Source organism: Sardina pilchardus, chromosome 13, assembly GCF_963854185.1.
Source record: "Sardina pilchardus chromosome 13, fSarPil1.1, whole genome shotgun sequence".
Classification (NCBI taxonomy): domain Eukaryota; kingdom Metazoa; phylum Chordata; class Actinopteri; order Clupeiformes; family Clupeidae; genus Sardina; species Sardina pilchardus.
The window spans coordinates 14,642,803-14,668,985 of record NC_085006.1 but is presented as its reverse complement, the minus strand read 5'-3'; the positions used below and the strand labels follow the sequence as shown (position 1 = coordinate 14,668,985).

Sequence of the window (26,183 nt, the reverse complement as noted above, 5' to 3'; positions counted from 1 at the left end):
CTCTCTCTTCATATCAAGGGACAGTAGTTGTGTCGCGCCCCAAGCTCCCCTGGACTGGGAGACCAATAATGCTCATCAGATGGCACGTCAACAGTATGGGCTTAAAAATAAGACTGAAGTGCTAAAGTACAAGCCCTGATGGCGGAAGATGGCCTCGATACTACAACAGACTTCACAGATGGAGGAGCAGCCTCGAGCAGGTCACACAGCTCCTGCGCTTCTTCGGAGAGGAACAGACAGACAAGCTTCTGGTGGAGGCGGGCGGCGTGGGTTCTGGTGGGTTCTTCCCCAGGCCTGAGTGTAACTGAGAAGGAGAGGGGCATTGCTGAGCGCTGAACAGCTGTAGAGTCGCTCCAGAGTACGGGCCTGGACCAGCTGTTGTGGTGTTGTAGTTGAGGGAGCACCGAGCAGCATGTACTACCTGCATTCCCTTCTGTGTTAACTGCATATTTGCAATGTAAACAAACTCTGCTGATGCTCTTCCTGAGGCCATCTCACAGGCTGACACTCCATTATCAACGGTCAATTTCTCATTAGTGGTGGATATGAGGAAGCCACTGTCAGTCTCTCTCTATCTATCTCTCTCTCTCTCTCTCTTTCTCACTTACTGACTCGGCAGCCGAGAGAGACAGTGATTACAGCCAAGTGGTGCGATTAGATAAGTCTTGATTTGATAATACTCCGAAGGCACTTGTCGCATTTTCTAATGCATTCCAGCCAAGCATCTCATTGGCCCACATCACCAGAGACAGAAGCCAGCGAGCGATCCAGTCCCAAACGTTGTCACAGGCAGAAACCCGCCACGAAAGCTAATGAGGGGTGGTTGAAGGGGCTGAAGCCATATGCAGAGGGCAGAAGAAATCGGAAAGGCGGGGATTGGGCAGGGCTGGGGTGAAGTGACAACTACAACCTACTCAGCTGTGACAAGAAAAAAACCTAAATCAGAGAAAACACGGGCAAGACGGCACTTAACGTTACATCCGACAGGAGGGAAAGGGAGCGACATCTGAGAACTTGCTCGAGGCATCTCGGTGACTGGGTTAACGCTCCGCTGTCTGGGCTTATCTCGCTCATTCTGCCGCGCACACACACACCCGACATCACCCGGCAGTGCTCCTCAGCTATCGCCACCTGTATCTGGCTTTCCGCAAACATGCACCAAACATACCCTCCATAGCACAAACACAGTGCCTGCATGCCCACCAGTCTACCTGACAAGCAAGGCAATCCGACAACAGTCTTTGACAGAGCTTTGGACATGATGGAAGAGAAGGTGGCAACCCTTGACTCTCTTCAGGGCATAACTTCTTCACCTCAACAGACGGGGGGAGATTCGACAGGCTGCATTGCGGAATCACTCGTCTTGATTGTCCTCTGCTAAAGGATCACCTGACTGACCCACAGTGTCCTCACCCTGGGCACTGCAGTCACGCTCCACTGGTAGGGTGGAACGCCACATGAATGCTGATCGAGGAGAGCCCCAAGACACCCTCTGATTTCAGCAGATATCTTTTAATGTTTTTTTTTATTTTATTGTATTTTATTTTATTCAGATTCTATCCTGTCGCAGTGTAGAAAAAAAAACAGTCTCGAAACAACATGGTTGTGTACTCTAGAGGAGATTTATTTTGAGTACTTTTTCCCTCTCTGGGAAACAATGTGATGTTTTGATGTTTCTCGAGTATTGCCTGGGAAAGAAAAAAAAACAAAAACATTTTATTCCTTCCTCCCTTCCTTCCTCTTTCCGTCACCTCGCTTCTTCTAGGCTTTTAATTAAGGTTGCCTCCCCAGGTCTGTCATTAAAAAAAAACTCTGAATGAGATCACACAGAGGAGAGAGGGAAAGGAAGAGGGGTGTGTGTGTGTGTGTGTGTGTCAAAGGGAGAGAGAGAGAGAAAGAGGATGTTTGTGTGTGTATGTGTGAGACAGAGGGAGGGAGAGAGAGAAAGAGAGAGGGCACTTGTGTGTGTGAGTGTTGTGTGCGTATGTGTGAGACAGAGGGGGAAAGAGAGAGAGAAAAAGAGATGGAGAGAGAGAGAAAGAGAGGACATGTGTGTGTGTGTGTGTGTAACAGAGGGAGAAAGAGAGGGAGTCTGTGTGTCTGTGTGTGTGTACAGTATGTGTGTGTGTGACAGAGGGAAAAAGAGACAGTGTGAGATGAAGAGGGAGAAAAAGAAACAGCATGACAATCTACTCTTGCTCATACAGCATTGGCACTGCGTCTTTGTTGGAAGTACAGACTGTCCCTTGACTAAAGTCCAGACAAAAGGGAAAAACTAACAGAATGGGGGAGGGTGGGTGGTGGTGGTGTTGTCTGAAGCGGCACAGCCTTGTCCCTCCACCGCCAGATCCACCTCTCAGAATACTTCTGTACACTGCAAGATGTAATGACCTCCACCTCCTCCTCCTCCTCCCACCCTCACACCCACCCCACCGACTCCCACTTGCCTCTGAAGTGGACAGAACAAGAACAGCCTCTACTTCGTCCCTCTCCCCTGAGTCTCTGAGCGAGTGACAGCGGAGATGCAGTCGATGGTGCAGAGGAGAGGAGAGGAGAGGAGATGGGAAGAGGGGAGGGGTAGAAGAGAGAAAGGAGGAGAGGAGAGGAGATAGAAGCGTGGGAGAGGAGGAGAGGAGAAGAGGGGAGGGGTAAAAGAGAGAAAGGAAGAGAGGAGAGGAGATTGGAGCAGGGAAGAGGAGATGGAAGCGTGGGAGAAGAGGGGAGAGGAGAGGAGCAGTATAAGAGAGAAAGGAGGAGAGGAGGGGAGATGGGAGCAGGGAAGAAGAGATGGAAGTGTGGGAGAGGAGAGGAGAGGAGAGGAGAGGAGAGGAAAAAAGAGGAGAGGAGAGGAGAGGTAGAAGAGAGAAAGGAGGAGAGGAGATGGGAGAGGAGAGGAGAGGAGAGGATGGAATGTGTTGGGGCAGACAGGCCGGGAGAGAGAGGGGGTGCTGGGGGTACGCTGGCTGGCCTGGCAGCTGACACATCCAGCCTGACACCCAGCCACAGCAAGGCTGAGCCGCTCCGGCTGCTGCCCATCCCACTCAGCTCAGCTCAGCTCAGTGCAGCGCAGCATAGTGAGCCATCACCGCCACCTCCACCTCTACAGAAAACACCTCACCCACCCCTCCGGGCACTGCGCCAGCTTCTGCCACACATGCTGTCCCTGAATCCAAGCTACAGCCCTGACGAGACCATGGCACTGGGATTTGAAAGGAAAAGGAGGTCAGGTTGGCAAATCTAAGAGACAAAGAGATCCACTGTAGCAAAATCACAGGCACACACAAGTCACACTGGTACTGTACATGTCTGATGAGGAATGCTTACAATGCATTTAAATGCCACGAACGTCACATCATAGTGAAGAAATGATGGCAGAAAATGGATCCCCTGGTAGAGTGCAGTGTCTGTCAGTGTAGACTTTACGCTACATTCGCTTGGTCACAGGTTTGCTGGTGGGATGCGGAGAAGAAGACAGGGGCATCACAATACGCACCATACATACCCCCATGCATACACATGCCCTGCTAGAGGCAAGAGTTTAGACTGAAACAGGACTGGTGTGTGGCTTGTTTAATGCCACAGATGGATAAATAAAATCCATCCTGCTCCTGCTCTACTTATAGGACATAATTAAGGAGCAGGAAAAGGGACATAAACCCTCCTTGCCTTCTGCTACGTCTGAGCACAACATCCCCTCTGTACCTGAAAAGGGAGAAATGTCACATTCCTGCTCTGACAAGACGAGATGACAGGCCAGTTCAAAAGAGCCTAATTCCTCTGGGTGTGATGTGAAGGAACATAAACAGCAAACTAAACCACATTGAACTCTCAAAGGCTGTTATCTGCTCCGTTTTTAAACTGTGCCTCTACTGCCCCCTGCAGACAAAAGTGGGGAGCTACACACAGACTATAGACCAAACAGATAATAACCATAAAGTGAGAGCAGTGTGTGGACACCATTCGGTAAGCAGGCAATGTCCCCAGGTCAGCTCAGGCACAAAATAGTTTCTAAAATGAACTAAATATCAGGCGGCTGCTTTTTCTTTGTGTGTCCCCACAGGGATCAGGGACCTTTGATGTATAATTTCCCCCTCTTGGTTAATGGGCCTCAATCTGAAAACTCATTCCCTTGTGACCTTAATTAATTCCAAGTAATGCAGATGGAGTGATTATCACGGTACATTATGCAGCCTATATCTCCGGGGCCGACTGCAGATGAGGCCAAAAGAGCTAATATTCAAAGTGTCCAAATGCCTGAGAAAGTTCAGTGACTGACTGATAGCCCTGTATACGTTTGAATCACAATTACACTTTATCAGCCAGTGCAAATGAGACTCTTAGATCAGGCTACGTGAGGTGTCCTCTTCATCAATACCCCAATCAGTACAATCTAATAGGCTTAACCCTGTGGAAACTGAGCACACCAACTTCTTTAAGTCACCGACAACCAAGGGATGGTGTAGTATGCAGATATCCAGCCCTATTTCCTATGCAGTGCACATGACCACAGAACAGACAACTGAACAGCCAGGCAAAGTCAACACTTGCAAAAGTCAAACATTTGGACTGTATATTGGCTTTATTGCAAACGGACACATTCAAATCAAAACCTGAACTTGACAAGACTCCGCAACCATGGGAGTTGATACACACAAAGGTTTTTTAAGTTGTAAGCGTTCACAGTTTAACACATTTACACCAGTTGTTTGGCTGTCGACGGCAGAGTAAAGGAGGGCGCCAGAATTATGTCAAGGCTCACTCTTAAAATGCATTGGTAGCAACGAACGCATTTTAAAGAACCCCTTATAGAGCAATGCAATCTGGCAAACCATATTGGGGGGAGGTTACACTTTTTTTCTAGGTCAACAAATGCAGTTTACAGCATATCTTTATGGCACAGATCCGTGAGTAGGGCGTTGGTGATCATCTTCCAGTCCCACCCTGCTCGTCTCGGAGCCTGCCAGAGGTCCTGCTCCACACAGCGCCTCATTCAGCTCTCATTCAAAACTTTGGCTCTAAAAGGTCAGAGCCACACCGGCTGAGCTCACACACTTCAACATCCGTCATTAAAGGACGCAGGATGCAATCTGACAAATGTTACAATACACCGTTCAAACTTTTCATACACACCCCGGCACATGGATCCAGTCAAAAGTTTGAATCACCATTCCAAATCAATCACTCACTTAGAACAGAGGTTACTAAAATAGCTGATTGGTGTGTGAGGCAACGGCTCTATTAGACTGTGGCACCAAAATGTTCACTTTAATAGAAACAGATGAGCTTTGTGTGTGGTGACATAAGCAGGATAACAGCCTTTGAGATTTTCGCATTGGACAATTATGGACTTGATGGCGCATCCAGGAAATCTTTGCCGCATCATGCTTGTAGCAGTGTCCCAGTGAAATCCTTGCATCAGTCACGTTCTTGGGGGACATTCTTACTTCTGTATGGCAAGGAATCTCCATAAAGGCACTTTGAAGCCACATAAGCACCTTTAAAAAAAAAAAAGGAAAAGCAAAGCAAAGCTAGCTAGCATGTCACCTTGACTTTCTTGATGCGGTTCATGACGTTCCCCAGGTCCTCCATATCGATGACGGACCCGTGGCCCGGCTCCTCCTCGCCACTGCTCTCCGCGTCGCTGCTGGACTCCACCAGCTCCTCCTGGGAGGCAAACACAGCACACTCAGCCACTCTGTTACCTGCCATGACCTCCATTTACTCACACTCGCATACATACGCGCATGCAAACACACACACACGCGCACGCACACACGCGCGCACACACACACACACACACACACACACACACACACACACACACACAGACACAGACACAGACACAGACACAGACACAGACACAGACACAGACACACACACACACACACACACACACACACACACACACACACACACACACACACACACACACACACACACACACACACACACACACACACATACACACACACACGCGTGCAAACACACACACACATGCACACACACAAACACACACGCACGCACACACACACACACACACACACTTCTGGCTGGCTAAGTCACCCTCACACGCTACAGGGCCAGTGCAAAAAAAAGGAAAAACCCAAATGATGAAGTGCTGTGTGACGCAGGACACATTCAGGGTGCTTGCTCTTTTGTCAACTAAAAATTCCAGACTTTTTCCAACCTTTTTCCAAACGTATAATTTTTTCTTCAAGGCCTCGACATTTTGTAGTTTTGTAGTCAGGCTGCCAACACGCAATAATTTTTACTCTCTAATGGTAGTATAATGAGATGTAATGCAGATTGCAACCATACCGAGACCCCCATGGCAGAACCATCTCCCTCCCTAAGACCCTCTCAGATGCCCATGGCAGGATCGACCTACCCCACCCCTTGATTCAACACTAACTCTGGACTAGAGTTGCTCGATTATGGTAACAATCATTATCACGATTATTTTGTTCAATATTGACATCACGATTATTAAACATGATTACTCAGTGATTTTGGAACTATCATCCATATTCAACATATTACATTTTTGAAAATGTTAAATTGATTGTTTAAATATAATTCAACAGGAAAAAAACATGTAAACTCAAGAATAAAGGATCTTTTTACATCATGTTGTATATCATATTGGATATTGCCTCTGCAAAATCTATGGACATCCTAGCCTACCCTAGCTACTGATTTACTGCATGGTTCAGCCCCTTGAGTTGTGGAACTGCACAGGTTTCTTCCTATCACTAACCAAGGTTTCTTCCTATCACTGAATTGAATTGAGTTGAATTAATGAAGACAATCTTGAATCTTGAACAGACTTGAGAGACTGATATCTAGAGATCATCCTAGATGAGGTTTAAAATGAAAAACATTGCAAAAATCCTTGTAATGTTTTAGAAAACACTGTCATGAAATTATGGATTTCGATTGCAAATGGGAAAAAAATGAAATTGCAAAAGTCGCAAAATTGTGGAGGGTATATCAGTCATGTTAAGTCTGAGTACTTGCATCAGCTCTTCATGAGCTACACTTCAAGACTTTTCCAAGACTTTTCTACAAAATTCCAAACTTTTCAAGGTCTGGAAAAGGGCACTTTAAAATTCCATACCTTTTAAGACTTTCAAGACTTGAGCAAGCACCCTGACATTTATTACTGCAGTTACCTTTGGGTGGCCCGGGGCTTAATTAAATTAGGACGCAGGTGTGCAGTTATGGGGAGCAGGGGAGAATTCACTGCACTTGATTAAAGTCATTTATCCTGCATGTGGACCAGCAGGATTATCTTAAGCGCTAAATCAAAACAAGGGTGTGTCTCTGATTCCCTTCTGATGAGAGCTTTTGTGAGAGCTAAAAATATACTGTATGTTCTGATAGGTTACTGTCAAACGGCAGGCTGGCTTGGCATACAGACCTGGAGACAACCATGGTGAAATGTAGACAACATCAACGTCAACCCAAATGGCCTTAACACTAAAAGCGCTCTCATTTCCTAACTACTTAAAACTGCTTTAAGCGGTCATTTTGACCCTTAGATTTTAAATTCTATATTCAAACCAGCATACGACTGTATGGTTTTTAATCTCAAACTGCAGCAGGTCTAGTGTTAAAGACGGTGACAGTCCATGGCCAACAGTAAGACAGCGCCACCCTCCACTGACCTCGGAGCTGTGCTGCTTCTGCTCGCTGGAGCACTTCCCCGTGTCCCCCGCAATGTCTCCTGCCGCTCCTGTCTGCTGCTTCTTCTTCTTCTTGCTCTTGCAGGTGCCGTTCTTGCACTGGCCGCTGCACTTCTTCTTCTCCCCGCGGGCCAGCGCCTGCAGGCGGGTCAGCAGTCGGCCCTTCCACGCCTGGAAGTCCGCCTGCACGCTGCCGTGACGACTCTTGGCCACGTTGTTGTCGCCATCGCCCCGCGTTAGCACCCGCGAGCCGCTCAATATCCACAGCCACTTGTCGACACATTTGGCCACCTGAGGGAGAGATACGGGAGGCAGAGAGAAGGAAGGCTTTGGTGTTAAGGGCGGTTAAGGAACGATAACTATATCCAGAACTATTATCGTCACGATACAATTTCTGATTCTGATTGTCTGTCAGCTTTTTATCATTCTCAAGAATCACTCTGAAAGCAATACCCAATGATATTGTTCTTCACGTTGTTATAGTCAGTTTATGTGTTCTGCACGTCGTCATTAATATTAGCTAGAACAATACTTTTCGGTCATTATCGTTGGACTGGAAATAGGCATAAATTATTTTTGTTTCCCAATGCAGTGATATTCCTGATCAGGAAGAGTAAAGAAAGTCCCCTCATACTAAAAAAAGTGAGACTACTTTCATACCACCATCACATTCTGCACCACCACTGCAAAACATGTTTATCTCACCGTGTTGTAGTGGTCCGTGTAGACAGAGTTCCCCAAGCCAAACACGGTATATCTCAAGCCTTTGAGGTAGGTTTTGCCATATCTGAAATCTGTCGAGGCCTCCTCCAGCCATTTACAGAACCACTCTGCAGTCTCTGTGGGTTTGCCATCCGTGTAGGTAGCCAGGAGGAACACACATACCGCTTTGCTCGTGCACTGGAAATAAACAAAAGGGTGGCCAAAGGCTAAGTGAGGCTCTGCATTCCTCCACGCCAGAGGCTTGATGCCTTCCCCGACAGCCAACAGAAACATGAGATCCTGGCTGACTTATCTGCAATGTCTGTGTCAGAGAGTACACAGAAAACCCTATCTAGAGTGCTCTTACCAGCAGAGAAGTGTTAAATAAATGAATAAATTATAGCTTGTATAAGCATGATCTCTTTTGATATTTTCCTCTGAGATGAAGAGATCGGTCAACCATATTAATCGCCGGCTCGACCAAAGAGTACCTGACTGGCAACCAAACACTGTATGTAAAATGGATGAATGCAAGACAACAAGATGTCTGTAGTCCCTGAATTGATGTTGCTTATGTCCAGGCCTGGACTACAGTTGGGCTGAAATATTTTGTCAGCTCCCTCAGTAGCCAACTGACCATTCGTTTCCCAGAAATCTGCTGGAGCTCATTCATCACCCTGGCAGGCCATTACCACGGAGAGCCAAATGATGTAAGACATAAAGGACTAACTCATAAGATCAGTTACTCTGCTCTGACTGCGTGTCAAAATACATCATTCAGCAATTTAGAAATAACACAAGTTCGGAAAAAAGGTTCTATATACAATATGCCTGTAGTACTTCACTGAAAGAGCAATCCGCCAAAATTCAAGAGAATGACCTTTCTAGAGCTTTGGCTAATGGATTTGAGATTTGCACAGGGATTAAATAGGTGTCAGCGAGATAAGAAGTATGATCAGGTGCATGCATTCACAAGTGCAAACACAAACTCAAGTTGGAGAAAACTGATCAATCTCACCTCATCTGATAGTCTGTCGTCAGGATCATAATCTTTCAAATCAATCACCTCAGATATAAGTCCCAGATTCTTGACATCTTCAGCAAGCTCTTTGGCAAATCCCTACACAGGAAACATTATCTTAAAATTGTAGCCTACATGAATTTGTACATGAAATTGTTACAATGAAGAACAGTGTGATTAAACTGAGACAGAGCCTTAAGCAATGGATATCTTGTAGTCAGCACACACAGTTTACGACACAAACTTAGACTCTCTGAGAATGCCCAATTGTTTCATTATTGTTTCATTATTGTTCAACAAAATAGCTTAATCTCCTGTGTAAAAACTCTGTAGAGTGATAAAACACGGGGCAACTTTTTGAGCAATGTTAATGGGCAACCACATAACTGGCTCCAAGATGATCATGATCACTTGCGTATGGGTGATACAGTAGTCCAGAATAACAATGATGCACAATATCAACAATACTCAGGAACACTGCCCAGCAACATTACTCAAAAAGTTGCCTTGTGTATCATCAGCTTGAAACTACGGAGAGCACTAACAGTCCATCATGCATCTTGGTGTTAAGCAGAGGTGTCCAGACCACATATTTTGTGACCAACAATTTCATTATAGAACATTTTCAAACCACATAACTAAACGTTATTGTTAAGCAGACTTCAAAGGTATTCAAAATGATAGAATAGAATAGTGGTTATCAATGCACCCTACACAAAGGTCTGATTTGCTCAGCATCATGGAGAAGATCAACAGGACTTGTGTATGGGGCTTTTACACACCAATGTACATATTACTTCACTTTTGACAACATCATAAGCCCAGAAAGAAATACAGTAACAAAGAAACAAGTGGCATATCCCTGAGGTGAACAATGTGTTTAAATAAGGAGATTTATAGTCCACATTATATCTCCAACAACGAATAAAAGCACTTCAGTTGTGACTGTCACTGCCGATTTGTATACAAACTTCAAAAGTAGATGCAGCTCCATTCCAATCTCTTATCATTGTAGGACGCTAATAACATTGACTTTACTGCCCACACTGACTCTCTATCTTTGGCATGAATGCACTTCATACCTTTGCAGTTCCGGTTTGTGATCCGTAAAAAATCTTTACACCAGACACATGTTCCACTTTCTCCTTTACAGGATATTTTTTCTTTTCCGTCGTTTCTGTCGTTTGGTAACGCCAGGGACTAACAGGTGTAACGACCTTCTTCTGCAGAAATATATGACAACATTGGCGGTCTTATGATGGGAGTTTGAACGCAAAAGTATGTTTGACCACCAGACGATCGGTGGCATAAAAACCGAGCAAGGTCACTGGGTCATTCCGTGTCAAATCAGATAAGATTGTTGTTGCACCGTCTCAGATTTTGTTAAAACTTTGTGTATATCATCAATGGGTCCTAAAACCAAGGCCTGTGAAATATTTCTGTGGAAATCATCTGTCTTCATATCTTTTTTAGACCTTGAAATTCTTTCATTTTTACAGCTTGAAAAACACATGCCATGTCTGGGCATTAATATCTTGACAAATATGTTCCCTAGCCTCCCCAAACTTTCTAGGGTGGAAGATCAACTCATAATAAGCATGTGTAAACAGATTAAAGTCTGTACTAAATGTCTCTTGACTCTCGAAAGGGCCCTCAATTTTGGAAAAACGTGCATTAAGTGTGATATTTAGGGTATTAAAAAAACTGTTTATCTTTTTCACTTGGTATCAGTCACTATTTCCTCTTCAAATACGGCAGTTAATTAATGTTTTCCCACAATTTGAAGTCTCCACGACAAATAACCATGACAATAATAACAATAAAACAAGGCATGTTTGTATTTTGTGTCATTTTCATGTAACTGAAATGCTATGTGGGGTAGGTAGTAGGATCATGAAAATCTATGTGGAAATAGAAAAGTATATGGACATGTAGTGTGTAAAGTTCTAATATTGCATCCAAGCCCCGTTCACAGAATAAATGCATGTAGTTACAGGTGTTTTGGTAACACCAGAATAAACATTTACAATAAAAAAAAGGGAAGTTTGGCACCCCCCTCTGGCGAAACAGTAGCATTTTGCTACTTTTACAAGGCATTTAACTCTGGTAGCTATTTGAATGGAATGGAAAGGCTATATTTTACTTCTCGTTTTCAAAAAGTAGCAGAAATTCCTTATACCTTGAAATTGAAAAGGATGCCAAATCCACCGAATGATGTACTTGAAATTATGTTTTAACCATTAATCTAAAATAGGCCTTTCATTAGTTGGTGGCTGTGAAGTTCTCAAAGGCCATCTGAATATCTTCATACGTACTGCCGTCCTGTCCTGGTAGTGGCTGGGGCTGGCACAGCACACAGCACATGAATGGCAGCTGGTCCACTGGGGTGCAGGAATTTGACCTTGTAGTCCTCCAGCTCCTCTGACTTCTCCAAGGCATACCCTACCCACCATTTTCCATCATACAGTAGACACATATTGCCCTACCTGCACATCATGCTGCGGTGCCTGAGTGGCATTCTGAACAGTTTAAGACGTATGAAGATATTCAAATGGCCTTTGAGAACTTCACAGCCACCAACCAATGAAAGGCCTATTTTAGATTAATCGTTAAAACATAATTTCAAGTACATAATTCGGTGTATTTGATATCCTTTTCAATTTCAAGGTATTAGGAATTTCTGCTTCTTTTTGAATACGAGAAGTAAAATATAGCCTTTCCATTCCATTCAAATAGCTACCGGAGTTAATGCCTTGTAAAAGTAGCAAAATGCTACTGTTTCGCCAGAGGGGGGTGCCAAACTTCCCTTTTTTTATTGTAAATGTTTATTCTGGTGCTACCAAAACACCTGTAACTACATGCATTTATTCTGTGAACGGGGCTTGGATGCAATATTAGAACTTTACACACTACATGTCCATATACTTTTCTATTTCCACATAGATTTTCATGATCCTACTACCTACCCCACATAGCTTTTCAGCTGCATGAAAATGACACAAAAATACAAACATGCCTTGTTTTATCCTTATTATTGTCAAATTCATTTGATTTGGAGACTTCACATTTTGGGACAACATTAACAAAGGATTATATTTCTATAGAAAAGACTCATTGATGGCAGGTGTGTCCCAATAAAAAAGTTTTGAGACCCTCAATATCACTTTTTTTGCATGTTTTTTCAGAAACTAGAGACTTCTGTACAACCAATGAGACTGTGGTACAAACATTTAATCATTGAATCTTACTGAGAACATGCTTGTCTTCCATTCTATAAAGTTTAGTCAGGCTAGGAATTATACTTTTTAAGATATGAGTACCTTAACATGGCCTCCAAGATAAGGTCATTTAGAGAGTGTAAAAAGGCAAGGGCAAAAAGACAATGAAAACAATAGAATTGAACAAAAATATTTTACAGATTTTAGTTATGGAACCTAAACATTGTGTATACAAACTTTGAAGAAAATCCGAGTCGGTGCTGCAACCATTTTCCTGGATTTTGTCTGATTTGACACGGAATGACCCCACTGTATAATACATCAGACTTAACAGTAACATATTTGACAGTCCATCAAGACAGCATATAGAATATGTGAAAGACTGTTAAAAAGACACAAAGTTTCAATTCACCTTCTTCAGCACCAGGTTAAGGGCAAACCAGATGCCCACAACGACAGCCGCAGCGGTGTAAATATACAACCGGTTATGCCACAGCGCCAATACATAGCTTTCTGTGAAGCGTCGCACATTATCCAAATTACCTAAGGATTTAAAACAAACCCACTATGTAAGTCGCTGCGTAGAAGAAATCAACGCCACAAGTCCATATATTTGCACAATATAATGACATAGTCGGTTTATAGACTACTGTTAGAATTATGTCCGATACTTGACTTGTACCATGAAAGGTTACAGTAGCTGACTGGCTAGCTAATGTTACTATAGTCAACTTAGGTCTACCAACAAAAACTTAGGTCAGATAATACTGTTAGCAAGAAATGAAAATGTATTGTGTATCATTTAATGAGAAGAGTAAATGTCCCATTGTCTGGTACTGCATTGCGTTTCATAGCTAGCTGGATAACTAGCTATCACCTTACTTATGTTTCAAGGCTAGCTAGCTAATTTCGAAAGCTGATAACTCACTTGGTAATTCGGCGCCAAATGCATGAGAGACACTATCCGCCAACAATGTGAGCGGTAACATCCTCAGTTTCGTGAACATCACAGGTTCCGGTGTATGTTATTTATCCTTCATAAATATGTACACAGAAAGTACTGTCCCAGACCAGTTGAAATTATTAGGAACATATCAGATGTAGACAGCCATATTGATAAACTGTGGAATTGTGGGTAGGTTATCCTGGGTCACTAGTATGTACATTGACTGGCCACAAGAGGGACACCTCACCAGGCAGAGTTTCGCCAACTAGGGAATCGAGGTGGTCACTTGTTTAATCCTTTTTACAGTCTATGGTTTTATCCCAACATTCAGCCACAGACAGTAAAAGTAGATGCAGATCCCAGTGACCAGAGGAAAACATATCTAGATTGTATAATATAAATACAATTATATAAAAATATAAAAATGCTGAACTGTTGCGCGTGTGATTGACTGCAGTGCAAGACCAGGAAGTGGAAAACAATTACACAACTTTCCCACTTCCCCCCCTGGAGCAGGTCAAGAGACAAAACTGGAGGGCTAATGATTACTCAATATTTGTGAGAGGTAAATGTCAGTTTCTCTCTTCGACTTATGATAACACATTTCAGGGAAATTATAGTTAATAGTTATATCTGTCAAAAACAGTCCTAACACTGATTTAGAAATTGATGAAGTTTGAAGTTAGCCATGCCTTATCCTAGCATTAGCTTTTTCTCTAGCATTCCATGTACACACTGCTCTGAGCATAGACATACATATATATATATATATATATATATATATATATATATATATATAGCTCTGAGACTGATAAACCAATGTGGTCACTCACTACCATAAATAAACACTCACTACAATGCATGGGCATTTTGCAGAGCCATGTAAGATATTGAAGGTAGCCTACACTGGAATATTTCCACAAAGGGCCTTTTACATTGATAGTATAATTTATAGGCCTGCCGCCTGTTTATAGCGTTAATAGCAATTTATTTCAACATAACATATAATATTTGCTCCATATGGTTCCATAGGATGGTTCCATAGGATGAACCATGGCGCCCATGTTTTGAGTTGTCGCAACTCTCTACAGCTCTGGCAGCGACTAGAAGCAGCTTTCCATCACTTCACAGGATTGAAGATGAGGTATTTTCCATTCCAAATCATATTTTGTATGAATAGGTATAGGTACAATTAGGTCTATGTAACAGTCCACTGAACACATATAATAACTTAACACAGTAAAAGGCCTGGGGATTTTACTCAAAGCAAAAACATGCCAGCTACTCAACAGATGCGAGATGATTAGACTTACAATTGCACTTCTGTTTGGAGTTTCAATTATTCCCTTAGTTTTATGGAAATGTATATTTATCACCCCTCTTCTGTGCATTGAACAAAAGTCTCCAAAAAACGTACCCCCCCTACAATTACATTTGAGGTCAGGAAGTTTGGTGTACCGAATCAAGTTGTCTGGGAGTTGTATGATGGACAGATGAGCAGCAGTGCTTTGTCTATCACGTCACCTGAGCACGCTTCGGTTGATTTTGTTTACCACCAAAACCAAGGAGGTAGGCAAATGTTCGGAGTGCGTCTAGACATATATGGCCGGCTCTGAGGTTAGGTCAGGTGTAGAGCGCTTCCAGCTAACATTCCATTGAGCCCCATTCATTTTTGAGTCACTTTGACATCAAATAACATTACATCTGAAGCGTTTTAAGCCTTTATACAAACCTTTTCTATTTTCGGAGAAATACAACATTGTGTGATTGGTGTCATAACATCGTAACTCACTTTACGGTTGAGTAAAATAAACCTCTCTGTAAACAATGCTATCATGACGTATCATGCGTAATGAGCATGCAACTTATAGCGCCTTCATGCCACATCAGATATTCGGAAATTCCGACCTCCGATAGCGGAAAAATGACTTGAACGCAAAGTTGGATTGGATTTTTTTGCTCAGAGACTCGTGTAGAAGTCTTGTGCGCCGAGGTATCCGACTTGACGTCACTATCATATTCTCCAACCATTTGCTCCATTTCTACCCTCTCTGTAGTCTATCACCATACTAAGCTCAGTCTTTTAAGATTGAACATTAGTATGGGGGTCTGCACTTTATTTCTACTGTGTGCTCTCTCGGAGGAGGGGCGGGACTGTCAAGCTCTATTGGCATCATTGAAATGACTCCGTACGCTTGGATAATCCTTCAACTAATCAGGCCAATGATCCAATGCATCTTTTGTATGCTAGTTTGTGACTGGAGCCGAAGGTTCTGGCAGGGAACAGAGGAGATAGATGTGTAGGTTTCCAGCCTGAGCTGCCGGGCGAAATCCAAATTCTCCGGCAGGTCAGGCAGGGTTCACCTAACCTACCTTCATGGTCAAATTTCATCAAGTTAAGGTTCTGATACCATCCTGGTAACATTCATTCATCACTTTCATGATATAAGTAATCATAAGTTGGTAATTTACGCCCTGTGAAGGTTTTTCTCAGATCGCATCACATTTAGGATAGCATGGAGGGGAAAATAACAGTAACGTGATGTTTTGATGGGTTGGCAGTATGTCATGTCAAATCCCCACGAAAAGCTGCACTGGAACCCACAGCACTCTACGTTATCTATTTTCTTAGCGCGGCTACCAGATTAGTTTTCTGAATAACCTGCCCTACCCTGTATAAACATGGTCTTAGATTTCACTATCGTGTAAAACAACCAGAAAACAATGTTAAGGCATTTGTGGAGAAGAAGGATGGTTCGCGTGTTCTTCCTACAACTCACAGTAAACTATTTTGTTGCTATGATTGGTTAGGTCTATCCAATTGAGTGCAGAGGTCCCTTTGGTTATCAGAAACGGGCGGTCAGAGGTGCAAACGTTAGTCATTATAGTCCATATTAATTTACATATTTCGCTTGCACACGAGACTGTATGGAACAGGGATCACTAAACCTTTACTAAAATCTGTTTTAACTAGCAGAGTATAACTTGCATCTGCACTTGCCTATTATTTGAACTCATAGGCAAAGTGAAACCGCCTTCAGCGTGGTCTCATCGTCAATGATAAAACGGCTCTAAACAATCAATTACTTTCACTATTGACTGATAAGGTGTTACCATCAAAAAAAGTTGCTTCACGTTGTGCTGAGTGTACGATAGGACCCAAATTCTGACTAGAATTGAGTATGGCTAGACAGACCACAATGAAAATGCAAATGTCAACAATTAATATTTATGCAGTTGTTAAAGATACAAAAAGATGCAACCTTCAATGTGCTTTGTCATTTCAATATTAGTAAAGTCTATATAAATGTGGCAACTACACAATATCTGATGCCTAATTTTATCATTATTTATATTCATTAAAAGAGACCTCATGATATTTGTGTGCCTTGAGTCAATGTTTTGCTCACATGGACCGTTTTGCTCACACGGGCAGCTCACAAGTATTGTCTGAATCATCCCAACAGTGGTTTGTTCATTGACTCTTTGCTTTTGCCTGATTCTTCTGATGTGTTTTTTGGCGCACCACAGCAAGAGTGGTGAAGAAGTTCCCCATGAAGAGCACCAAGAAGCAGTGGCCACACATAGATACCTTCAAGACAAGTACAAACAAATCAATTTTGAAATGACCGTCTTAATTCTGACATCCTTATCTGTCATGATTCGGAATGGTCAGTGAACGGCTGGCTATCACTTGATAACGTCTGAGGTAAATATAAACCACTGCCAGAAAATAATAAGAGTAAAACAGCTGATCATTATCGCAAAAAGGAACTCTTTCAGCAGTGGCGGTTTTAGGTACGGGCGAACCGGGCAGTCGCCCGGGGCGGCATCTTGTATGGGGCGGCACGAGCGCTTAACCCTATGAGCCCGACTGACGCAAAGTGCGTTAAAAAACACTCATGGGGGCGCTCGTGGAGGATCTCGCCTGGGGAGTAATTCAGTCTAGAACCGCCACTGTCTTTCAGGCACTTTACATCACAATTCTGATCACTTTAAGAGGCACAACAACTGATGGTATTTCCAATATACCAAAATGATTGTTGAGGAAGAGACAAAGGAATCCACAATCCTGATCGGTTATGATTAGATTAGATTCAACACCTCTGAATCTAATCTAATCTAATCTAATCTAATCTAATCTGACCGATCAGGATTATGAATTTGGCTCTTGACAATTATTTTGGTAGATTGCGAAATAAAGTCAGCAAAAATCCCTGATGACCTTGCTCCGCTTTAACACTCTCTGCCGCCAGTGTGTAGCTTACCTGCCATTCTACACATTCTGGAAGTCGGGACAATTGGTAAAGGGAGATCCCATTGAACAGCTGCCAAAACTGTAATTAGGAAACCAAAAGAAACAAACATATACCCATACACAGTGAATAAATCACAGACACAGGGAAAATGAATCTCAAAACAAAGATGAATAAGGTATTTTCAAATTATAAGTAGTTATGCGTAAATCACTGGTCTACAATTAAAGAAGATAGTGGTCTGACCACACTCACATGACCGAAGAAGAGGAAGGGCAGTAGAAACGTTAAGCCTCTCCACATCCAAGACTGGAAACCCTCTGAGAGCAAACAAACATATTTTCTCGGATACACAGTGCAGCACATTATTTTGACTTGAAGCAAATTTAAAATAAAGTCAATATAGAACACATTTACAATTATAGCCACTGGTCAAATTAAAATTCTACTGTTTGCAAAAATGTTATCTCCTGAAAATAATCCTTAACCTCTGCTTTAGCCTTTTCAACCTCAAAGAAATTATTTTAAACTCTGTATCATAGCATGAGTAAACAGCGTTCACCCTAGAATCTCATTTGACAATGTACTGAGGCATCTCAGACATACTATTTCACACTGAGCTCTGAGATATTTCAGATGGTGGGCTTTGTACTTGCCATGGAGCTGCAGTTGGTCAGAAAGACATTTCAAAATAAGAGTGTATCCGCACCTACTGTCAAGTCCAAATTGTGTCTTTCACCAAGAGCCTTGAGCCTATAGAGGCATCCACTTTGATAGTAGTACTGAAGAAGCTGCAAAAAGCCTGGATATTGAAAGTACATGTCATTTTACATTTTGATTAAAAAAAAATCTTAGCATTATCACAATATGTTTTTGTTGAGTAGATAAGGTGAGTAGCTGTGCTTACTTTGATACATTGAGTAGGCCAGAAACTGGTTCTTAAACATCTGATACAGCTTGCCTTCAGGCCTTAAGAAATTGAAGAGACCAAACATGGTTGAATGAGTGTTTGAATACTATGAATGGTGTCTTCTACCACAATCGTGTACTCAAGAACAGATGACAGTGCTGCACTGACCAGGTCAGCATGACTCCAGAGAGGAAGGTGGAGATGTAATGGTGGACCACCCACCACCCTTTAATTCTGAAGTAGAGAAGAACTATTAACAGACTATACACATATCGGTCTTGATGTCTTTCGTTTTTGTGTCGGTTGGTGAGCTGACCTGGATCCATTGCTGATCAAAACACTCTCTCGGAGGGTTAGCGTACAGTAGAACCACACCAACAGGAAGTTGAGGACAGCCTCGATAAATCTCATAAAAAAAATGCTTAGTATTAGTCAAGAGTTCGATTCATCTTTCTCATTACAGTGGCCTGTATGCAATATTGTTCCTTTCCACAACTTGGATATAGATTCTTACCTATAGCTAACCATAAAACGGCACAGAAAAGCAAGCACCAGCAGGATGACCGTCACATAGAGCTTGAATCTCTCATACTCATCCTTGTAGGCTGTTCTAAAGAGGAGCAAAGCGAGAGGAAAAAACGCTTTAAGAAAGGAGAGATGGCTGGGATACACCAGCTGATTCTTCATCACAGTCAAATTACATGTGTTGCACCTCTGTCCTTATGACAGGTATATTTTACATCAACAAAACACACTTAATAACATGCAAATACATGAGTTGCAGTGCAGAGAGATACATACTTACTTGGACTGTTTACTCAGAAGGTTTACATTCACACTTCCCAGTACAAGACTGAGGTATAACCTGAATGAAGAGACCAATATGAGACAAGCAATGTTTGACATAATGACATACAGGATATTATTATTTTTGCTATAAGATGAGAAAACCTTGTGGTTTCCTATACCCATTTTTCTTTGGTAGGAAAGCTTCCATTTCGTTCAATGTGTTTGGCATCTCACGTATCTGAGAGCGTATGTCATCCAGGGGCTTGGCTTCCTCCTCTGATAGTCCTTTTCTGCATCTGGGAGTCAGATATTTAGATATATAAATAGATTCTGAAAATATGCATAGTGTGTGTGTGTGTGTGTGTGTGTGTGTGTGTGTGTGTGTGTGTGTGTGTGTGTGTGTGTGTGTGTGTGTGTGTGTGTGTGTGTGTGTGTGTGTGTGTGTGTGTGTGTGTGTGTGTGTGTGTGTGGTAATGTATGTACTCACTTCTGCACTGAACGAGATAGGTCTTTAAGACTCTTCTTTTGTCGACTGATGGAGGATGAGAAGCTCTTCTGTAACTTTGATACTTCATCAAGCTTCTGCATGTATAACCTGTGGGTCTCCTACAATAATCACAACATAATAGCAAATTAATAATGGCGAAAATAGCATTTAGCAGCATCATTTGTATTAAGCATTCAGTGTTAAACGATTAGGTATGATACACAATGATGTTAACAATTAACAAAACTGTGAATCTTGGAGGGCTATATATTCTGCTCTTAAATTCAAATTATACATCCAATCCCTTTAGTTAACATGGCATCCATTCCTATCATAGTAAAATTAATCCTTTGAATCTGACCCAAAATGAGAAAGTACTGAGGCATGTATCAAGAAAAGCCTTACCTGAATTGTGTACAACTCTTTTTCTAAGACCTCCCACTCTTTAAGGACATCGGGAATACCTGAGGACATCTTGTCGGTTTCTTGATTGATCAGTATGTAAAACGGCAAAATAACACACGTGATCTATAGCATTTATATATAAAGAACAAGTCTCCGTCTAGTAGCTAGCAACACTATTTGAAAAGCTATTCAGAGCCCTTGTGCTACATGAAATAGACCTCTCAAGATAATCTCCTTGGACTTTGCTTGGGTCTGGTGGTTATAAACTTGACTGCTGAGGGATTAACCCACAGACACATTCATTTGCATACATGTACAAGTACTTTCCAGTTTGCCTATTTTTTCACAGTGATGCAAATATAAGGCATTCCGGTTACTGTTCTAAAAAGTAGAATATTATTATTTTTCATAGTGTTTTGGTATGACTACTTGTGCCTATAGTTGAATTTTGGCCTATGAAGACAGCCCTACTTATGCAATAATGTTATCAGCTGTGTGCCTGAGATTAGGTCGTTGTAAATGACTGAAGACATAAGATTTCATCATATTGACTGATAAATCTGTTTTTAAAATGTCTCCAACTTATCTACGATTACGTTGCTTTATGTCATATAGGAAGAGGAGACTTTCCTTGATCAATTTGAATATCTTGAGTTAGAGCAGTTGTGAGCATATACTGATCAACTCATCAATTCAGTTTCAAAGAACTCAGTGATAGTCTAAAATAATATTGTGAAAGATCAAGCAGACACTAGAAATAAAGTATGAATTCTCCTGTGCCCTGGAACCAGCTAAAACCTCAAAATCAGTGCAAATGTTTCAACTAATCAATGAACTTCTACAGACATCCCTCTTGGCCTCTAATTTGGGCAGCCGTGGCCTACTGGTTAGGGCTTCGAGCTTGTAATCAGAGGGTTGCTGGTTCGATCCCTGACCAGTCCACGGCTGAAGTGCCCCTTGAGCAAGGCACCTAGCCCCTCACTGCTCCCCGAGCGCCCCTGGTTGGGCACTGTTCTGGGTTAGTGTGTGATTCACCTCACTGTGTGCTGTGTGTGTTCACTAATTCGGTTAAATTGGGTTAAATGCAGAGAATGAATTTCCCTCACAGGATCAAAAAAAGGATATTTACTTATATACTGTACTTAATTTTGCATGTGTTCAGCAGATTGAGGTTGACTCGGGAGAAGTGTACCATTGTTACGTCTTGTAGAATTAAGAACAGATGAATCAGCTTAAAGATCAACCTGACTGCCTCTTACAATCATTGCATCATTTATCTGATTGGTAAATCTGCTGTCATCACATCTGTTCTCTTGGAAGAGCTAGACTGGAGTTACCCTAGTTACAGCTTACACAGATTTGGCTTTTTGTCTGGCAATGTTATGTCAAGAATATGGATTTTTTTACAACCAGGACCATGTATCTTCTCAGTGCTGAATTGTCATGAGATCCATTCATCCAAGGTGAAATAGCTTGTAATAGAATTGCCACTTGCAATTGCCCTTTACCCAGGAAACAACTCATCAATATTTCACTTGTTATGTGCCTTGATGTAAATAAACTGTGAAAAAAATGGCGCAGTTAATAGCATGTTGAGCTGTTAACAGAATGGGCAGACGAAGTGACCAGAGATTCACATGTGCTATCTGGTTGACAAGCCCAACGTGTATACATGCAAAAATTTAGTACATAAGCATTTTTATTGACGTTTCCTTGATGTTTCAGTCATCTCAATGGGATGGAAAGCTTTCTGACCCCGGCATGGGTACACCTTCTCTATGGCATGGACCGTGCGTCTATAGTCTACAGACAATGCGGCATCTATGTAGTTCAAGGATAAAGAGCAGATTGGGCCTTTGCGGTAATTGGCACTAAACTTGGAATAAGATGCCACTGCATCATTACTTTAGTCTGGCTATCACCAGACCAAGCTCAATCTTTGGAGCTTGAGTCTGGGGAGCCTGCGCTGTAGCCTATTAGTTTTGCTGAATTGTCTTATCTTCACTGTCTTAAGTTAGGAGGTTCCAATCTTTTGATTTGCTTTGCTTTGATTTGATTTATGAATAAACCTTACTTGACTTGGAATACCATAACAAATGCTAGACCATGGCTCTGAATGATATATTTTTAATTATTTGAGTAGAAACCATTTCCATGGACATATCTAAAATAAAAATGTAAAGGTTTTACTAATGACTTGTTCTAAATACAGATATCTGTCTGATCAATCTATGTGTCTGTATGTCTGCAAGACACCTGTAGACTCAGCTGGCACATGGAGACAGACAAAGCAGGGGTAATCATTATCAATCTGAAAGAGATAGAAAAGGGTGAAGACAAGAGTGAAATCAACTATGATCACACGGTCACACCTCCTCACCTATCTTGAACACAGCCATACAGCACTCTCGTATTTACTTGCATTAGCCTATATAATACAGAAGCCACTTGTGGTACAACATGGTACAGGGAGATGAAGACAACACTGTCATGACACATGAACCCTAACCTAACCATAACAACTTGTCATGACAAAAACTGAATGACACTTAATGACGGAAGCGTTTTGTCATACATGTTTATGACTTGTTTATAATGTTATGAAACATTCATGACAGTATCATGTCACTGTAAAGTGTAACATATTCCTTTTATGTAACATTATGTTAAAACGGTTGTTTTGTCACATTATGTTGCTATTTCTAGGTTATTTAGGATGTTTAAACTAAACAAAAAAACCTTCAAACAGCATCTTTAAATAAGCTCAGCACTATAGCTCTTGACATTACATTTCTCAGTTCGCAATATAAGTTTCTCAGATCATTCACGTTAGAGCAGTCTTTGTGTCTCTCACCCGTCAGTTTAGATGTGGATGCTTCAGGATGTGCCAAACAGAAAGTTCCAAATCTCAATGACTGCACCTGTAGATATAGCAGTGCTTTATTTGTCCCTTCTCCAGAAATATTATAACATATCTAGTCTCCTACACTTACCGAGCATAGTGTGGTCATGTCATGTTCAACTAGAGAATCACCTACACAAAGACATGGGGGTAAGAAAGGCAAGCAATCAGATAAAACACAAACACCAAAATAATATATCCCATAATGTTAGAATTAGCCACATGTAATACTTAAGTGGCCTAAGTATTACTTAGCTTACTAAAGACATGCATTGCAGTGGGGCCTTAATTCTAGCCCTGTTTAAAACCTGACATTGAGATCAGCTAGCTTCAATGTCAGGTCAGCCTTGTCTTGTCTCAGCAGCACGTATAATAGGCCTACATTACTGTACAGTATGTTGTGCTTTTCTTTAAAGTACAAGATGCAGTTACCCGTCTCATGGGGCTTTGCAGTATTCCATTGCTTCTGCTTGACCTCCACGCCCTGCACTGGTTTCCCTGCTCACAGCAATACACGCCCACATCTAGAGCCTGGAACCGGTCAATGCGGAGGGGAAAAAATCTTCACTGAGACAGTAACACGGTCACTCTGCCCATCTTATGGTTGAGGAAATCGACTCTGGTTGAGCTGTGGATGTGGACGATGCGTTCCCCGTCTTTGCTCCAAAGCACAGGGTCCTTCATGCTGTTGTCAAAGCAGCAAGGGAGGATCACCGTGGAGTCTGAGAAAACTGTGGTCATTGTCATGTTACCACACTCATTGCACAGCTTGTGTTCTGAGGACACATAAGAATGATGACATCAGTGTGTTGACATGCTGCATGAGATAAAATGAAGTCACATAGGAGCTAAGTATGGTGGTTTACATTAACATTTTACATTGATTCATGCAGGTGAGGCTTGTGGTATACCCTGATCAAAATTTAATTTGAATATAATCACAAAATAATATAATCCCATTCCCAACTGACACTTTTTCAGTCAGTAAAACATAAGACCTTGGTCTGAGCATACCCTTATAAAAATTGACTGAATCGTGATGAATTCTAATGTGAATGCAATGATTTGAGCTATAGAGAAAACATTACTCTTTTGGTTGACTCATTGAATCTTGCCGGTTTCAGGCATACTGTAGTAGGTGCTTTTCAATGCATGAGATCAAGTACAATACATTTAAAGACTGGCTGACACTGTCGTTTTTTCTTTGTTACTAAATGTAGGGCTCTGTTTACAATATGACATAAACCAAAATCTTCAATGAGGATATGAGAAACCTGGGTGTTTTTCCCATATTGCTGAATCTAATTGTAAAGTATATTCTCTGGTTTCAATGAATATTCTACACAAATGCATTTTTTTTTTTTTAACATAGTTACTTTTTAGTTTTTTATGCACCAATAGCCAGACACTCCCTGGAGGAATTCAGGGCCAACAGTGAATTTTAATTACAGTAAATAATATAATTTTACTTTTAATAACTTACCAAATGTTGGTATGAAAAATCCATAGAATATCAGCAATCTTGCACAGTTTATACCATGTTTACAATACATATTTTACAAAATAAATTTAACTCAAATGAACACTCAAAGGAATGACTGATGCCGAGTGAGCAAGCAAGATCACACAATGTTTAGGTAATTTCCTGAGGGTGCATTGTTATTTTCACCACAAAGCATAGATATGCATGTGTATAGCTACGGAGCCGGAAGTGTTATTGTTAACTTTGTTTCAGAAAAAAAACTGTTCCGGTGGAAATTGTCTCTGGAGTACCTATCAAAATAGATCTATAGGTAACAATGTTTGTTGTATAACTCATGTTCTATGAAAATAAAATATTTTAACCTCATGACCTATAAGCATTGGGTCTGAGCTATGTTTACCACATATAGGTTACATCCTGTTTCCAACCAAACAGAAACTTAACCACTTGCTTTCAAATGCATACACACACTTGAAAAAGCACAAATAAACAGTGTTTTTCAACACAGATACACTATTTCCAAAAGTATGGGTCACTTGTATGAAGGTATATTTGGTGCAAAAGTCACAAGCACATTTAACTGCAGATTTCGCATGCGCACACTAAAGTCACAAACCGTAAATTTGAAGTTGTAGGCCTACATATTGTACTTGAGAAGTGGTAGGCACTAGCCAGGCTAAATTGACTTAGAGTCGAGCAACAAAATGCTCAATGATCACAGCGATCTACAATTTTATTAATGAGAAAATATTTCACAGATGCACAACTTCTGTTGCATTAGTTCACATTTGGGTTTACAAATGCATGAATGTTGTCTGCATTGTTCTCTGATTATGAAACATGGATGTGTGAATGTGTTTTGCCTCAATCGTTGCAGTGTATATGGGGTATAAAAGTCTTGAGGGCATGAGGCCAGGAAGTTGTGATGCACAGATAGGATTTGTGTACCTGTATCATGGATTTGTGAACCTGTGGAACCTTAGTTCCAGTGAAAGGAACTCTGAATGCTTTAGTATTAACCAAGAGATTTTGGACAATTCCATGCTCCCAACTTTGTGGAACAGTTTGGGGATGTCCACTTCCTGTTCCAACATGACTGTGCGCCATTGCACAAAGCAAGGTCCACAAAGACAAGGATGACTTTGGTGTGGATGAATCTGACTGGCCTGCACAGAGTCTTGACCTAAACCCAATAGAACACCTTTGGGATGAATGAGAGTGGAAACTGAGAGCCAGTCACCTTGTGTGTGACCTGACAAATAGGCAACAACAACAACAACAACAACAACTATTATTATTATTATTAGGCTATTATTAGTATTATTAGTATTATTATTAGTGTGTGTGTGTGTGTGTGTGTGTGTGTGTGTGTGTGTGTG

General features: G+C 41.6%; 2 protein-coding genes and 1 long non-coding RNA gene across 5 annotated transcripts in view; all 3 read right to left on the bottom strand.

Moving 5' to 3' along the window:
* The window catches only part of tyw1 (tRNA-yW synthesizing protein 1 homolog (S. cerevisiae)), a 71,996-nt gene extending 58,254 nt beyond the window's left edge, over positions 1-13,742 (bottom strand). For 2 of the 3 annotated variants that reach the window (XM_062552255.1, XM_062552256.1), the window contains exons 1-7: positions 13,555-13,742; positions 13,039-13,169; positions 10,491-10,631; positions 9,406-9,507; positions 8,391-8,585; positions 7,668-7,976; positions 5,545-5,664 (exon numbers count right to left, since the gene is read on the bottom strand). In XM_062552255.1, coding sequence (XP_062408239.1) covers positions 5,545-5,664; positions 7,668-7,976; positions 8,391-8,585; positions 9,406-9,507; positions 10,491-10,631; positions 13,039-13,169; positions 13,555-13,633 — 1,077 coding nt within the window. In that variant the 5' untranslated portion in view covers positions 13,634-13,742. The remainder of the gene's footprint in view (positions 1-5,544; positions 5,665-7,667; positions 7,977-8,390; positions 8,586-9,405; positions 9,508-10,490; positions 10,632-13,038; positions 13,170-13,554) is intronic. The other variant, XM_062552257.1, reaches the window with a different exon arrangement.
* Positions 13,743-16,787: 3,045 nt separating this feature from the next.
* On the bottom strand, positions 16,788-20,488 carry tmem120ab (transmembrane protein 120Ab). The gene is made up of 12 exons (XM_062552656.1): positions 20,420-20,488; positions 20,015-20,133; positions 19,707-19,823; positions 19,544-19,603; positions 19,253-19,348; positions 19,055-19,144; positions 18,907-18,972; positions 18,736-18,797; positions 18,538-18,630; positions 18,084-18,148; positions 17,841-17,909; positions 16,788-17,164 (listed from the first exon to the last, which is right to left on the bottom strand). Exons 1-12 carry the CDS (start codon positions 20,486-20,488, stop codon positions 17,048-17,050), a joined length of 1,023 nt encoding a protein of 340 aa, XP_062408640.1. The 3' UTR covers positions 16,788-17,047.
* Positions 20,489-22,591: 2,103 nt separating this feature from the next.
* Positions 22,592-24,107, bottom strand: LOC134100130 (uncharacterized). Its single transcript, XR_009941208.1, has 4 exons — positions 23,754-24,107; positions 23,413-23,453; positions 23,274-23,340; positions 22,592-22,730 (listed from the first exon to the last, which is right to left on the bottom strand). It is a non-coding gene; the product is annotated as an uncharacterized LOC134100130 (long non-coding RNA).
* Positions 24,108-26,183: the final 2,076 nt, after the last annotated feature.

Excerpts from the sequence above, each read along its gene's own strand:
- tmem120ab (XM_062552656.1), bottom strand. The coding sequence starts at position 20,488 with ATGTCCTCAGGTATTCCCGATGTCCTTAAAGAGTGGGAGGTCTTAGAA. Across the intron at positions 19,145-19,252 it reads CGTTTTATGGTTAGCTATAG|ATTTATCGAGGCTGTCCTCA; the intron begins GTAAGAATCTAT and ends TTTTTTTATGAG. Across the intron at positions 18,149-18,537 it reads CAATTTGGACTTGACAGTAG|AGGGTTTCCAGTCTTGGATG; the intron begins GTGCGGATACAC and ends GTTTGCTCTCAG.